At 35.4% G+C, this 15,350-nt stretch overlaps 1 protein-coding gene and 1 long non-coding RNA gene across 6 annotated transcripts in view; both read left to right on the top strand.

Annotated features, from left to right (window-relative positions):
• The window catches only part of NPNT (nephronectin), a 75,867-nt gene that overhangs the window by 14,588 nt on the left and 45,929 nt on the right, over positions 1–15,350 (top strand). For 3 of the 5 annotated variants that reach the window (XM_032254857.1, XM_032254860.1, XM_032254855.1), the window contains exon 3: positions 3,187–3,237. The exons of the other annotated variants lie outside the window; for them this stretch is intronic. In XM_032254857.1, the coding sequence (XP_032110748.1) occupies positions 3,187–3,237 (51 nt within the window). The remainder of the gene's footprint in view (positions 1–3,186; positions 3,238–15,350) is intronic. 5 annotated transcript variants of the gene reach the window in all.
• On the top strand, positions 5,379–9,527 carry LOC116534455. Its single transcript, XR_004261724.1, has 2 exons — positions 5,379–5,417; positions 7,921–9,527. It is a non-coding gene; the product is annotated as an uncharacterized LOC116534455 (long non-coding RNA).

Here is a 15,350-nt window from a genome sequence, read left to right as displayed (position 1 = left end):
ATTTCAGAAACAAACTCCATGGACAGACTTTCCAAATGTAAACTTCCCACCAAAATATTGTTCCAAAGCATTTGGTACCTCCTATTTTATTTTAGTGTTAAGATTTTGTAGGTACTTGGTAATTATCTGCCAAATATTTATATACCAACAAATAGCAAAGCTATTGATAATAGAAAAACACAAATCACAGCTTATTCTTAGTTGTATTTTTTAGTATATTTGGGTGTTTAGAGTTGATCTTGTATGTACTAACTATGGTAATAGTTTCTATTGGACAAATTATTCCAAGTTTACGTGATTATAGAAATATTTTATGGTGTTTCACATAGATAATGGTGATTTCGGGGTCTCTTGTCTCTTGGGTTGAGTTTTAAAATCACTGCAGAATTAAAAGATTGTGTCTTGGTGTCTATGTATGGCCAAGAATTAAGACATTATGATGTCTGGTTTTATTTCTTAACTAAGGCAGAAGTGATTTTTGAAACAATTACTTTTTAGGAGAAAAGTATAAAATTATGAAGAAATAATGTATAGACTTGCTAAATATTCTGTTTGTTAATCTCGTGTTGAGGTTGGATGAATTCTTTTATATCTTTAATAGTTATAAAGTAGTGTATTGAAAGTTGGGATCATCCAAAATGCTACTTAACTTGTCCATAGGATCTGTTGTCCTGGATGTTGGTGTTATAAATGTACAAAGTTACGTAGTCATCTGTGAAGAGTTTGCAGGCTAACCTCAGAGTTTTTGACAACGAAAAATATAGCATGAAAATTAAGGAGTTATTACATTTTTTAGCTGATGATTAGGGTTGGGAGGCAGAAGTAGTGTGTCAGGGAGGTCCTTTCCCTTTTATGCATGTACCTGGCATTTATCACCTTTAACAAAGTGCATGTGTCATGCTTGCTTAAGGGGCTGTATGCCTCCAGTCTGAGACATGTGGTAACTGCATCAGCAGTCTTAGTCTGTAGCATTTTATTATTTTGTTTCCAAAGTTTATGCTTGGCCTAATATTTAGACATTTTATAATCCTTTACAGTAAATGAAACTTGCATGAGAAGATGGGCATACCTTTGGATTTTTTTTTTAAAGGCTCAGTTCTTTAAGGTTTTTTATCCTTCAGTTTCCTAACCCAGTCCGAAGTTTAGGACTGGCTCCAAACCCATAAACCTGTGTTTAACAAGCAAGAAACATAATCCCGAAATAGTTTAGTTTCTCTGGTTTATGAGTCACAATTTTATAAAATCATCAGAGTGCTTATTAATTCCAACCACATATAGTAAAGAATCTTCAGATGACCTGAAGCAAGGGTTCTTAGGCAAGTTGTCAGAGAGAGCTCTAGAGTTCTAAGCTAACTGAGTAGCTTTGCTGACTGTTGCTTGTATTTACTGCTGTGGCCATTTTATGATGATGGCCGTAGAGCAACAGATTGTCAAGAGAAAATGAGACAGATTTTTCAATATTATGTGCTATGAATGAATCCTAGTTTAGTGCATCTCTTGATGGGGTTTATACTGCAAAAAAAAAAAATGCATGTAGGGCATTTATTTCTGGCAACTTGAATAAAATTTATTGTGATAGTTGCATATAAAAATTTCCTTATCTTTCAATAGAAAATAGATCCCCAAATCTTTCTAGAAGTAATCTATTCCAGATTTAATATGCTTTGACATAAAATGCAGTTTTGTGTAGTTTTAAAATGCAAATTAAAAATATAGGACATTGGCTAAAATTTTATCTTAAAGTCAGGTATATATTAATACCCTAAAACTTACTAAATCTATGTATTTCAAGACTAATTTATATTACGTAGGAAAAATATGACCCAACCTTAAGATACTACAAGAGTAAAATAAGCTATACAAAACTGGCTTTTTGGTACTAATACAACTAGTTAGAGCATAATGATGTTTGCTATTCTTTATTAAGTTGTTTTCCCTTTGCTTACAATAATTTAAAGTATTTTTCCTGATAAATTTGATGATTCAAAATTGGCAATTAAAGTATTAAAGAAACGGTATCCTTTTATATTTTTTCTTTCTCATATATAACCATAGCCATAACATGTGTGATCCAGAATGTAATTTGCTATTTACACTTTGATTTCAGCTGTTTGCTTAGATTGTACCTGATATATTTTATTATTCTATTTAAGGAATGTGTCAACATCAAAATATGGTGAGTTCTCTTCAAATTAACAGTAGAAACCTAATTAATATAAAAAAAAATCTAACAAGCAAATGTAATTAGTGTCTTTAAAAATGCAGAGCAATCATTCTGGATCGATAGTTAAATTATTGCTTCAGTTAAATCAAATTGGACTTAGAATTTTTTCTTCTTATATTACCCGAAAGAAGGCCCCATTCACCTAATTTTAAATTTACAAATTATACAAATAAATATACAATTGTAAGTTAAAGTGAATATTTAATGCTTTAAAGGCATTAATTTAGAAGAGAAGAATAAAATCATCCCTTTTCTTCGACAATCTCTAGGTTGATCAAATACTGACCATTATTAGTACCATTCCAAGTTTCTTCCCTTTACTTTCATCAAACTGGATTATTTATGTATCTTCAAGTGAAATGGCTGTGCTTTCATGGTAATTCTTGTTGCTATTGACAACCAAAGCAGCCATGCAAGAAGAAAATGCTGTGGAAGGGAAGAAAAATAAATTATATTTCCTCCCCAAAGTTGAAGAGAGAAGGGAACATACAGTATGTAAGAAACAGGTAAGTAAAGATATATCAATTTTAAGACTATTAGCCTTTCTTACTAATTGATCAAAAGTTTAAATTTTTTCAGATGTGTTTTCCAATTCCCATTTAAATAAAAGGATACTGTCTCTAGGAATCAGAAATTAATATTCTGGAAATGAAAAATTGGATCTGAAAATACAGCATCACAGAAGGTCTGAAATATTTTAATTTAGAATTTGGACTAGAAGAATAGCATAACTTCAATTATTGGTTAATATTTTTGTTATGAAATGTTTTCCTGATAACAAAATGGTGACTAAAATATTACTATTTTAAACATGTCCTAGATTTTTTTTTTTGTTTCAGAAAAGCACTGAAAGTTGAATATGTGTAAGTCTCCGGGAATGTAACAAGTTGATAAATACCCAAGCCCAGCCTCCTTACAGAGAAAAGATCTGGAATTTCTTTTTTTGGACATTTGTTTTGCAGCTTTCTACGTCTTAAGGCAGAGAATAGCCAGGATAAGGTGCCAGCTCAAAGGTTAGATGAACATATTTCTTGAAATAATTTTGGCTAATCTATGTCTTGAAAGGCATATCTTCTAAATAATTCTATGAAGCTATAAACAAAACATTAGTTGTGTTTTTGAGTTGCATCTTTTTAGGAAAACTATATTTCTTAGAGATGTACTTATTTCATAGACAATTATAGAATTATAGTAAGTTAATTTTAATTCGGTTATTACATTAAACTTTTCCTTTTCAGTTGATAATTCCTTTCTTCTGTTTTATGAATCTAATAAATTGACCTCCATTCTAACCTAACGGACAGTTTATGTTTTTAATAATTAAAGAAGCAAATATAAAAACAAAGTCCACCAAATGAAATTACTAACACCAGTCTATCATTAACCTGAGGGAATTGTATTTCATATTCATTAATTCTCCATGGAAAAATTCAGGTAAGAAATATTTTTATTGTATGAAATATATAAAAGGTTATCACATCACTTATAGGTATTTATGCTCTTGTTTTAGGTACATCAAGTGTTCTTTGTTTAAGATATTTTTGGCAGTAAATAATGTCACTTATAACCCTATGACACTTTAGTGGAAATCTTTGGTGCAACATGTAGAATTATAATGTTTAATGGAATTGGTGCTAAGAAGACAATGTTCTTTTTGTTTGTTAGTTTGTGTTTGTTTGAGACAGAGTCTTGCTGTGTTGCCCAAGCTGGAGTGCACTGGAGCCGTCTCAGCTCACTGATGACTGAGATGGCTCAAGCGATTCTCCTGCCTCAGGCTCCTGAGTATCTGGGATTACAGGCGCCTTCCACCACACCCGGCTAACTTTTTATTTTAAGTAGAGACAGGGTTTCGCCATGTTGGCCAGACTGGTCTTGAACTCCTGACCTCAGATGATCTGCTGGCCTCGGCCTCCCAAAGTACTGGGATTACAGGCATGAGCCACCACGCCTGGGCTGACAATGTTCTTTAAACTGATTGAAGAAACTATCACGTCATGAAAATTGTTTTTAAGGCAGAATTTTAATAAAAAATATTTGGGAACAAAATTGATAGTACTAGAAATTAAAGTTCAGAAATGTCTTCATTCAGGGAGACTTAAAGCATATGTATTTTATAGTTACTAGCAGTATAGTGTTGACTAGTAGAGCTATGGCTTACATTAGGGAGAAAATCCCAAGGAAAGAGTAGAATATGCACTTAGTCACTGATATCTGGGTTCAGGAACTGTTCCTATGACTTATCACCGCTGAGAAACTAGACATTTTAACTGTTCTGAGCAGCAGTATTGTAATCTTTAAATCTAACTTTGCAAAATTCTTACTGGCTATAAGTAGGGTGCCTTCCACAGTTCTTGATGGATGTTTGCTATTATTAGTGTGTGCTCAATATATAGAAAACAAATGGAAAACTCTGATCTGAGTTCTACTAGGATCCATCATAGAATAGATGGTATAGCACATTTTCAAATGCATTTTGTTTACCATAATCATCTTTTGGAAATAATCAATTGGAAGTAGAACATTTCTGCAGTTATTCATTTATAAAAAAAACTTTCATGGGATAGCTGTCTGTGGTTCTGAACCTTTTTTTTTCTTCTATTTCTCTAATAATATCCACCCATAAACTTCCGAGTGGAACAGTTTTGGTTACCTAACTGTGTTTGCACCTGGAAAATGAACTGAAGGGAGATGGAACTGAATTATGGAACGTTAGCATTTAAGGTTACTGTGATTTATCTGATAATTATTTGAAAGCTTACTAGAGGTAAGGAGCTAAGTTAGGTGCTGGGAAGATACAAAGGTGAATAAAACAGGGACCCTTACTTTCAATCAGCTCAATTTAGTAAGCTCATTGGCTCTTATTCCTCTATGATTCTTAAATAGAAAAAGGTAGGGATAAAGATTTGAGGGAGTTCAGGGAAAGAATCGTTTCCTGCTGAGGAGGATCGAGGAAGACTTCATGGACTCAGTGGTATTCAGTTAATACATTCATTCAACATATATATATATATATATATATATATATATATATATCTCACAGCTTGGGCAACAGAGTAAGACTGTGTTATATAACACAGCTGGTATTACAGGCACCTGCCACCATGCCTGGCTAATTTTTTTAGTTTTAGTAGAAAAAAAAAAAAAATATATATATATATATATATATACACACACACACACACACACACGAGGGGTGGGGGAGAGAGAGAAAGAGTAAGCTATTACTTGCATAATCCTGGGTCAACTACAGCAGATATCATCCCAGTAAAATGGAGCTCTAGGCATTCATGTCACTCACTATCGGTATTGAAAGCCCACAGAGGAAGGCAATACTGGATAAGAGGCATGTTTTGGTAAAGGCATGTTTTGGTATAGGATTCTGTGAAAGTATCTCTTGGGCAGTATCTCAGAGCAGGAGTAATGGAGTGGTGATGGCCCAGCTGAATCCTGAGGGATAAATCAGTCAAATGAAAAGTATCTGGGGCACACAGAAAAATGCATTTGAAGCTTAGGAGCCAGAGGGAGGAGCACATTTTGAAAAATGTAAGAATCTCAACCCAGAACATGTGGGGTATATGTTTGAAGGGCATCTGATGAAGGATGCAGTGGGAGAAGTAGGAAAGGGCTGACTCCTGAAAGGCTTTGATACCATGTTAAATAGATTAGCCTTAATTGCAAAGTTGTAGAGGAACATTGTAAAGATTTTAAGGAGAGAAATTACATAGTATTTCAGAGGATAGCTGGTGCTAATGGATCAGATCTAGCACTCAGGTGAATTTAGTTTTGCTTGGAGTGTTTTAACATTGTTTGAAATTCATGTCGTTGTCAGTGTTTCACAGGAGACATGGTTATAAAGGTTGGTTGAAAAGTCAGTAGGTCTGCATTGCTGCGAGGAGTCTATCAACTGGGGCCTCTGCAGTAGCTGGCCCATTTGGAAAAGCATGTGCCTCATTTCCTTGTGGGGCTTCCTTCCTTTAGTGAAAATGCCTGGGACCTGTAGGAAGGCAATCTGGTGAGAAATTAGGCTTCATTTTAAGTAGTGGTAGTGGGAGCAAAGAGAAGGAGAGGGATTGAAAGATACTGAAAAGAAAGAATGGAGAGGCACACAGTGTTAGGGCAGTGGTGGGCACATGGGTTTGGCAGACAGACTTGCTGTCACTACAAATTGTGTTTTTGAGAAACTTAACTGAGTTACAGCTTCTTTTTTGATAAAATGTAGATAAGAGTCTTATCTTATAGGATTTTTTATGAGGATCAAATGAAGAAATCCAAAGCATTTGACTCAGTAACTGGTTTATACTCACATTCACATTCATTCAGTAACATGGTGGCTGTAGTATCTGTGATGCTGGTTGTGAAAGGTGAAGAAGATGTAATCAAGATGACTCCCAAGTCTCTAGGACATCATTTTGTGAGCTAGAGAACACAGGAGAAGGTGCAGATGATGATTTCAATTTTGGGTGTGTGCAGTTTGAAGTGCCTGTGAGACTTTGAAGAGGAGAGGCTTGATATGTGTTTGGATTGCAGGGTGAGATCTGAACAGAACACAGGTTGTGGTTTTATTTCTTTCCACTATCCTCCTAGTCGAACCTTCCTTTTTGTTTGTCAACTTCAATCAACATTAATCATTGCCACAACTGTCTCCATGGAGGAACAACTTTAAACAGAAGAAGAATGTGGGATAGGTAAAAATCTATGGTCCACCTCTGCTGAAATGTTATCTAATAGTTTTAAGTTCTTGAAAAAAAATCTTTCCAGTTTACCATTTTGACCTGCAACTAATATTTCAACATTTGTTTATATCAAGGGCTGAAAAAGTCATCCTACATAAACATATTATCTTTTTCCCCCCTTTTGGTTGTCTTTTTTTGTTTTACATCACCACTCCTAATTCTAAGAAAATATTTGACTAAAAGTGAATCATTGTTAGTAGTGAATAAGGACTTTTTTTTTTGAGAGAGAGAGAGAGAGAGTCTCACTCTATCACCTAGGCTGGAGTACAATGGTGCGATTTCAGCTCACTGCAGCCTCTGCCTGCCAGGTTCAATCAATTCTTCTGCCTTAGCCATCCAAGTGGCTGGGATTATAGGCATGCACCACCGTGCCCGTCTAATTTTTCTTTTTTCAGTAAAGATGGGGTTTAGCCATTTCTCCCAGGCTGGTCTTGAACTCCTGAGCTGAGGCAATCCACCAGACTCAGTCTTGGCCTTCCACGGTACTGAGATTACATGTGTGGGCCACTGTACCCAGCCAAGCATATTTAGCTTTTAAGTTTGAATTCTGTCCTAATATGTATTAAAAATGAGCCCTGCCTAAATGCCACTTTCTCCAGTCTGCTTTCCTGATTTTCACAGCAGGAAATCCCTACCCCCTCTACGTATAACACTTATATAACCTCTACATGTAACACTGTGTGTGTGTGTGTGTGTGTGTGTGTGTATTTATGTGTGTGTGTGTGTGTGTGTGTGTGTATAAAAAACAGTCTCACTCTGTTGCCCAAGCTGGCGTGCTGGGTGATCTCAGCTCACTGCAAACTCCGCCTCTCAGGTTCAATCGATTCTCTTGCCTCAGGCTCCTGAGCAGCTGGGATTACAGGCGCCTGCCACCATGCCTGGCTAATTTTTTTAGTTTCAGTAGAAATACACACACACACACACACACACACACAAATGAGGGAGAGAGAGAGACAGAGAGAGAGAGAGAGAGAGGAAGCTATTACCTGCATGATCCTAGCCAACTATAGCAGATATCATCCCAGTAAAATGAAGCTCTAGCTAGGTATTCATGTCACTCAGTATCAGTATTGAAAGCCCACAGAGGAAGGCAATACTGGCATGAAGCCCATCTCACGTTGCCCTATACAGTATTGTGGTTATTTATGGATCTATATTATTTGTTTTGCTGGACTGTTGGTTTCATGAAGGTGGGGACTGTGTCTTGTACATCTTTATACCAGTGTAACAGCTTCTCCAGTGCCTCATCCAGTTCAGTTCAGTACACTTTTGAAGGTGTAGGAGCTAGTCATTTCTACTTAATAAAAGGGATTTAAGAAAAAAGATGGACAAGATGTAATCTTAATAAACATATTGTGGTTTTCAGGAAACAGTTTACTGGGAAAATGAATATATTTGTCTCTCTATCTTATGACCTTATTACATATTATAGATCTTAATTCTTAAGATTCTAAAAAGAAATCAGTTTATGTGCTTGAAAACACATATATGTAATCTGATTGTGTCATCTTCTGCTTACAATCCATTGCCTGTTCACAGTTATGGATGGAATCTTGTTTCTTTGAGTACAAGGATTTTCAGGCTGACATGTGCCTTATCTGTGAAGGATTGTTTCTTGCTGTGGGCCCGATGCAGTGAGCTGTACTTGAATTTCCAGACCTCTACTGCTTTATGCCTGTTGGTTTTTCTTGTGCTGCTCAGTCTGAGTGAAAGGCCCTTCACCCATTCCCATGATGAATTTCTACTTATCCTTTAAAATTCAGCTCACATTTCCTCTTGAAAGTTTTTCCTGGTATCTTTCCCACTCCTGCCTCCCTGAAGAAACTGAAATTCCTTCTTCCGTATTCTTTTAACACCTTGTACACCTGTCATGTCTGTCTTTGTCAGGAGACTGTACACTACTTCAGAGCAGGTACTTTGTGTTTAAAGAGGTCAAAACCTAGTGAGGGAGCTAGATAAGAAAAACAACTAGGAAGATATCATATGAGATATGTATATTTAAATGTAAACCTGTATATACATATAATTTATGGTAGAAGTATGCACAGAGGCTCATGAAAGCACTGAGGAGGGTACGAACTCAGCAAATCTTAGAGGTGATAATGGTTAAACTGAGTGTTGAAGTCTGTCTAGACATTAGTGCAGTAGACAAGGGGAGAAAATGGCATTCCATGTGAAAGTGTGGAGCTATTCAAAAGTGTATTTCCTAGAACTGCAATTAGTTGCTATTCTTGTGAATGTGATTGGAAATGAGGCTAGTGGGATAGGCAAGGGTCACATCATGAAATGTGGTACTGAATGCCATGCTGAGTGTTTGAAATAGTATAATGAGCTAAATGAACATGATGAGGAGACAGTGAATGAGTATAAGAAACAGAGTGGCATGCCAAAATCATGGGTTAGTGAGGTCCCTCTAACAACATTTCATGCCTGGATTGAAGTCCACAATGTTGGACAGAAAGACTGCTATGCTATCACTTACATGACCAATATTTTATTGATGGGCATTTAAGTTGTTTTCAAATTTCTATTTAAGGTTCTTCATCAGATAAATTTGGAATAATTATCATGTTTTTAAAAATCCAAATAAGCAAACTAAAAACACCTGAAGGTCGAACTGACAAATTTCTGACTTCATATTAGTCAAGCCCAGTAACAAAATTGATTTCATTTTAAAAATAATTGCTGTATACTTCAACTCGCTATGTATCAGTGACTCTTTTAAACATAGAGATTTTGGTTGCCAAAAGAGGTGATGATGGTTACATTAAAATTTTCTGGCCTTTTGTACTGATTCCTTAGCAAACCTGCTCAAAATTACAGTATCATATCTTTAAAAAAATGATAATTTTCAACTAAAAGAAATACTATAATGTGTTTCATTGTATTCTGTGAATTATTACATTATGAAAGATATCTTTGATATATCTTTTGGAGATATATTAAATTTCCCTTTTGAAAGAAGTTTTTAGCACTACGCCTTTTCCAAACCTTTTTGACCTTCCTAAACCTATGTAATTAATCACTGCCTCTTCTGTGTCCTTAACATGCATCTCTTATTAAGACATCTTTGTTTACTTCTGTTTCTCCTTACTGGATTTACCTGCTTGAGGATGAGAACTTGCTCTCCTATTCATTTTTATATCCCCAGTTTTTAATACAGTGTCTTAGACACTGGGGTGTTTCCTCTTTGTCATACTTATAATCCTTATCACAGTTAGCATTTTATTGAGCCTTTGCTAATGAGATGGATACTGTTCTAAGTATTTGGGTTTTTTTATTTAATCCTCCCAATAAACCTGAGTAAGTTCTCTATGAATCTTGTGAGTTTACTGCTTTTTAAATAAGAAGTGGCGATGAGAGCAGAGAGAAGCTGGGTAATCTGCATAGGTCACACATTTCCCAAGTGGTATAGCTGGGATCCCAGCAGTCTGACTCCAGCATCTGTGCTTGTAACCCCTTCTCTAAATTACACTGGAAAGTCAACAACTTCTCACAAGTTAAATAATAGTTGTCAGTGTATTCATGTTATTGTACTCCTTTTTATGTATTTCTTCCTTGTTTTGTATTAAAAAATTTAAAAATCGTAGAAGAGTCGAAGGCATAGGAACAGTAAATATGCATATTCTCTTTATCTAGCATTGTTAATGTTTTACACGTTTTCTTTCTCTCTCTTCCTTCCCCACCCCACCCTTCTCTTTCTCTCTCAACTGTTTTCAACTGTCTTACAGACATAATGACAATTCATGTGTAAACACTTCAGCATTCATCTCCAGAGAGCCAGGATATTTACTTACAAACCACAATATCATTTCACACTTTAAAAAGTTAGTATAGAAATAATAATACTATGTAATAAACAATCCATATTTACATTTCCCCAATTGTCCCAATAATGGTTTTTATGGATTTTTTCTTTTCGATACAGATGCAATTAAGAATCAAACACTGCCTTTAGTTGATGTTCCTCTTTAATTTCTTTAAAATAATTCTACCACATGTTTTTGTTTGCTTCTTGACAATGACATTTTTGAAGAGTCCATATCAATTGTTTGGTAGAATGCACCACAATCTAAATTTGTCTGTTGTTTCTGCATCTTTAGATTCAAACTAAATTTATTTCTAAGAATATTATGTAGATGATCATATGTTATGGTATTACTTTTCTACATATGTCAGTTTGTCTCGTTATTGGTGATACTAAGTTTGATCACTTGATGAAGTGGTATCCACCAAATTTCCTACTGAAAGGCACCTTGTTTTCATTGTATTTAGTAAGTAATCTGTGGGGTAATACATTCACACTGTTTTGATATCCTGTTCCCCAACAAACTTTCACCTGGTGAAAATTTTAACATCTGTGGATAATCTTATTTCAATGGTGATTGTAAAGTTCTGGTTTTCAAATTTCGCCATTCCTTCTACATGTTTGTAGGCATTCTTCTTTAATGAGGAGCTCAGCCTTCTTCCTTTTTAGAATCACTTCAGACCCATAGTTTCTTTTTTTATTCAATTGTTATCAATAACATCCATTATTATTCTTAATGCTCAAACAATCACAAATCTAGTCAGTGAAACTCCTCCAAGCCAACTTCTACTTTCTTCACCATGTCTCCACCATTCTTTGAGTACTTAATTGCTTTTTGCAGCAGAAAACATTCTAGCCTCCCTTCCCTTGCCCTCATTCCTATTACTAGGGAATGAAATATTTAGAAACAAAGATCCAGGTGCTAGGTGTGGGCATTGCTACTGTTACTCTACTTAAAAAAAAACACAAAAAAACCTTACTCACATTTCCAAATAAATAATAACACTTTCTTATGTGTTCTTAAAGTCTTATTTGGCATTAATCTAAACTCCACTCTAGCACAATGAAAACAGAAACAAGTTTCAGTAAACTGAAAACAACAGTAGTGCTCAGAGAAATTTTTTTTAAGTGAAAAGGGATAGTGCTTAATAATGATAAATGGAAGTTAGCTTGAGATGCAAATATGTAGATGCAGCCACATATTCCTTTTAACTTCAGGAATTAAAAGCTAAATAGCATTTATCAAATAGGTACTTGATAAATGTGTCTGAATTGGATGTTCCCAGACACAAAAATAAAATGAGTTATTGACAGCTCTTGGTAGACAACATTATAAAGACTGGACACTTTATGTTCTCGATTGCTATTGAGTAATTGACATTGGTATTTTACTATCGTTTGTTGTTAATTAAGTTCTTAATTGCAATAATATTAAATAAAATGTGAAGCCCAAAGCAAACAACAAAAATTAGGCGTAGCAATACTTCAACAGAGATAACAATAATGTGCTGCATCAATGGTTCAGAATCCAGCATCTACATAAGCAACAGAGTTATGAGATTATTTCTTTTCAGATAATCTGATAGAGTTACTTTAGTTTTCTGAAGTTATAGATTATGGTCTTAACAGTAATTTTTCCCTCCTTTTAAGAAATATTTATTTAAATGTTACTTAAATAATTTTATGTTTTAAATCATTATTAACATTCTCTACTCCTCTCATCCTTTTCTGCTTAGTGTTTTATTATAATCTCACTTTCCTGCCTTCCAAATACACTCAAAATGCTGGACTTAGTGGATTGAGCGTGGAACTGAGATAAGACATTTTTCGTGAAATTGGTCAAGTCACTTAATCTTTTACATTTTTGCTTGTTTACTTGTAAAATGAAAAAAAAAGTGTCTGCCTCTCTCCTTCCTCATATGGATATCATGAGAATAAATTCAGTCAGTCATATAAAATGGTTTTGAGTTCTGTATTCATGAGGGCATATAATGTGTCTTATTGTGATAACAATCAGATGCACTATTCAGTTTTTACTGCAGCAAGAATTTAGATTTGACCATCAGATAATTGACACTATAATACAGGGTATTAGAAAAGCTGGAAAGATGTTTTCCCCTGTGGATCATGGACAGTAGGATTCTTTCATCTGGGTTTTGTTCTGCCCGTGATATGGGATGGCTTAGGGCACTTTTCAGTGGTCCATTGTACAAATTCCCTCCAATCCACTCATGTCCTATTAATATAGCAGTGAGCTGTTTCATATTGCTTTCAGTAACTTTCCCTCTTCCAAGGCCAGTTACTATTTGAAAAAGTTATACCTTGTCATATTTTCTTGTTCTCCTCCAATGAATTTGCCCATATCTGAATTCTGTGAAGCTTGCTGGGTGTGAAAACAGCTCCCTGAAGTCTTCCAGTTTCATATCTATTTATTCTTCTGCCCTACCCTTGTATGTTTCTCTGTCCCCTTTGTTTCTGTGAACATAACCTGGAGGACAAGGTTTTTTTGTTCTGCTTTTAGTGGTGCCATGTCTGAATAATGACATAATGTAGATTGCAAAAATTACAAATGATACATGGAGTTGTAAAGATAATCTTATTTATATTGAGAAAATCCTTCTCAAATTCCTACCACTGAGATTGGATTGGCTTTTCCTTTGTTACTTTTCAGAGCCTCCATCTGCTTTGGAATCTCAACATTTCCTTAGTTTTCAAATGTTAGCACTTTTATTCCTAGCACGATTACCTTACGTAAGAAACATTATAGGACTGATGTGGGAATTTAATTTTCCCATAACTTATTTGATAATTCACTCCTATGGTAGAGTTAGAAACTACTGTCCAACTCTCAGATCTCAGACACCCAGTTACATCAGTTAAGATGGTTTTTTTTTTTTTTTTTTTTTTTTTGAGACTGAGTTTTACTCTGTTGCCCAGACTGAAGTGCAGTGACGCAATTGTGTAACTTCCACCTCCCAGGTTCAAGTGATTATTCTGCCTCAGCCTTCTGAGGAGCTGGGATTACAGGCACCCACCACCATGCCTGGCTAATTTTTTGTGTGTTTTTAGTAGAGACCGGGTTTCGCCATATTGGCCAGGCTGGTCACCATCTCCTAGGAGGGATTTTTAAGGGTAAAATTTTAGATTGCAATCAAACAGAAGAGGCTTGGACATGTGACATTGTAGAGCTATGTTTGCTTTGCCAGTTGAAACTTGTTTCTTTTTCTAGTTAAAACAATGACTTAGAGGTTATTTTGAGGGCACTTTAGAGATTATGCTCGAGGAATGTTAGCAAATTTTGAGTGTGATTACCCATTTGGACTTAATTCTGGCAACTGATTTTGGGGGAAAATACCTATCATTCATTATCTGTGATTTACCTGGAATTAATTTAAGCTTTATTAAGTTGCTAAACCATATTTGGATGCTAGGGATAGTAGACCATCAAATACAGCCCAAACTTCTTAGTCCTGATCCACCCAAAGGTCAGAGAAGCAATTCTGCCTTTTTTGATAGCCAGTAGCACCAGCAGGCACTTTTTTTTTTACTTCAAACAAGTATACACTCTACTTTTAAGGTTTTTGAAGACCATTATAAAATGGACCACTGAAAATGGATTATTTATCCTTTTATTTTTTTTTGAGAGGGAGGGGATGACCTGCTATTCACAGAGTAATGCAGTTTGCTGAAAAGGTTGGTTTTTGCTGACCCATGGGAGCTCACATTACAGTGGAGTGTGTTATTAGAAGGTGGGCCAGTTTATACAGAGGTTGGGAATTATTTTTCTCTAGTTTTGAAATGGGTAGGCACTTCCTAATCTAGTTACTTAGATGTAGAAATAAAGATTTTTTTTTAACACTCCTCTGAGTATATGCTATTGTAGATATAAAATGAAATTGACAAGTTTTATTTCTGTACTGGGATCTACTCACTTCTATCCTAAATTTGTATCAAAAGGAAACCTTTGCTGGCTTGATAATAAACACAGACTAAGACCAGATTCCACAACCTAGTGATCAAGGAAAGTCAGGAATTATATTTAACTACAAGTAATGTGACACGAAGAACAGTGCCCTAAATTGCTAGGATGGTGATTTAGGGTTAATGTTATGACTTCTTGCTCCACCCGCTTTTCATTCTCAAGATAGCCTCATGGTCATAAAGAGGCCACTGTGGTTCAGTCATGACAGCTACATTCTAGGCAAGAACGCAACGCAGAGCAAGCCATGCTCTTCAGCCCGCTTTTTACACAGCATTCCAAAAGCCCTGCTTTCATTCCATTTAGCCAGAATTTAGTCATTTGGCTGCCCGTATCTACCAAGGAGAATAGGGAGCTTAGTTTTCCATTACTAACTCATCTTCCACTCAAAAAATAAAAATTTAAAAAGCTATTCTTAAAGCAGAAGGGAAAGGGAGATATTGGTAAGAATCCAGCTGGCCTTTTATGATCTCAGCCTTTCTTTTGATCTCATCTGCTGTTTTAAGCACTTTACGCTGTAGCCCCACAAGAACGCTTTGCACTCATTGAGAAGCGATCCCTTTTACTGCCCCCACCACTTTGCTTATATTCTGAAAATCTTTTGTC

This window comes from Sapajus apella, unplaced genomic scaffold, assembly GCF_009761245.1.
Source record: "Sapajus apella isolate SASKATOON/1434 unplaced genomic scaffold, GSC_monkey_1.0 scaffold87, whole genome shotgun sequence".
Lineage (NCBI taxonomy): Eukaryota > Metazoa > Chordata > Mammalia > Primates > Cebidae > Sapajus > Sapajus apella.
This window is presented reverse-complemented; position numbering and strand designations above follow the sequence as displayed.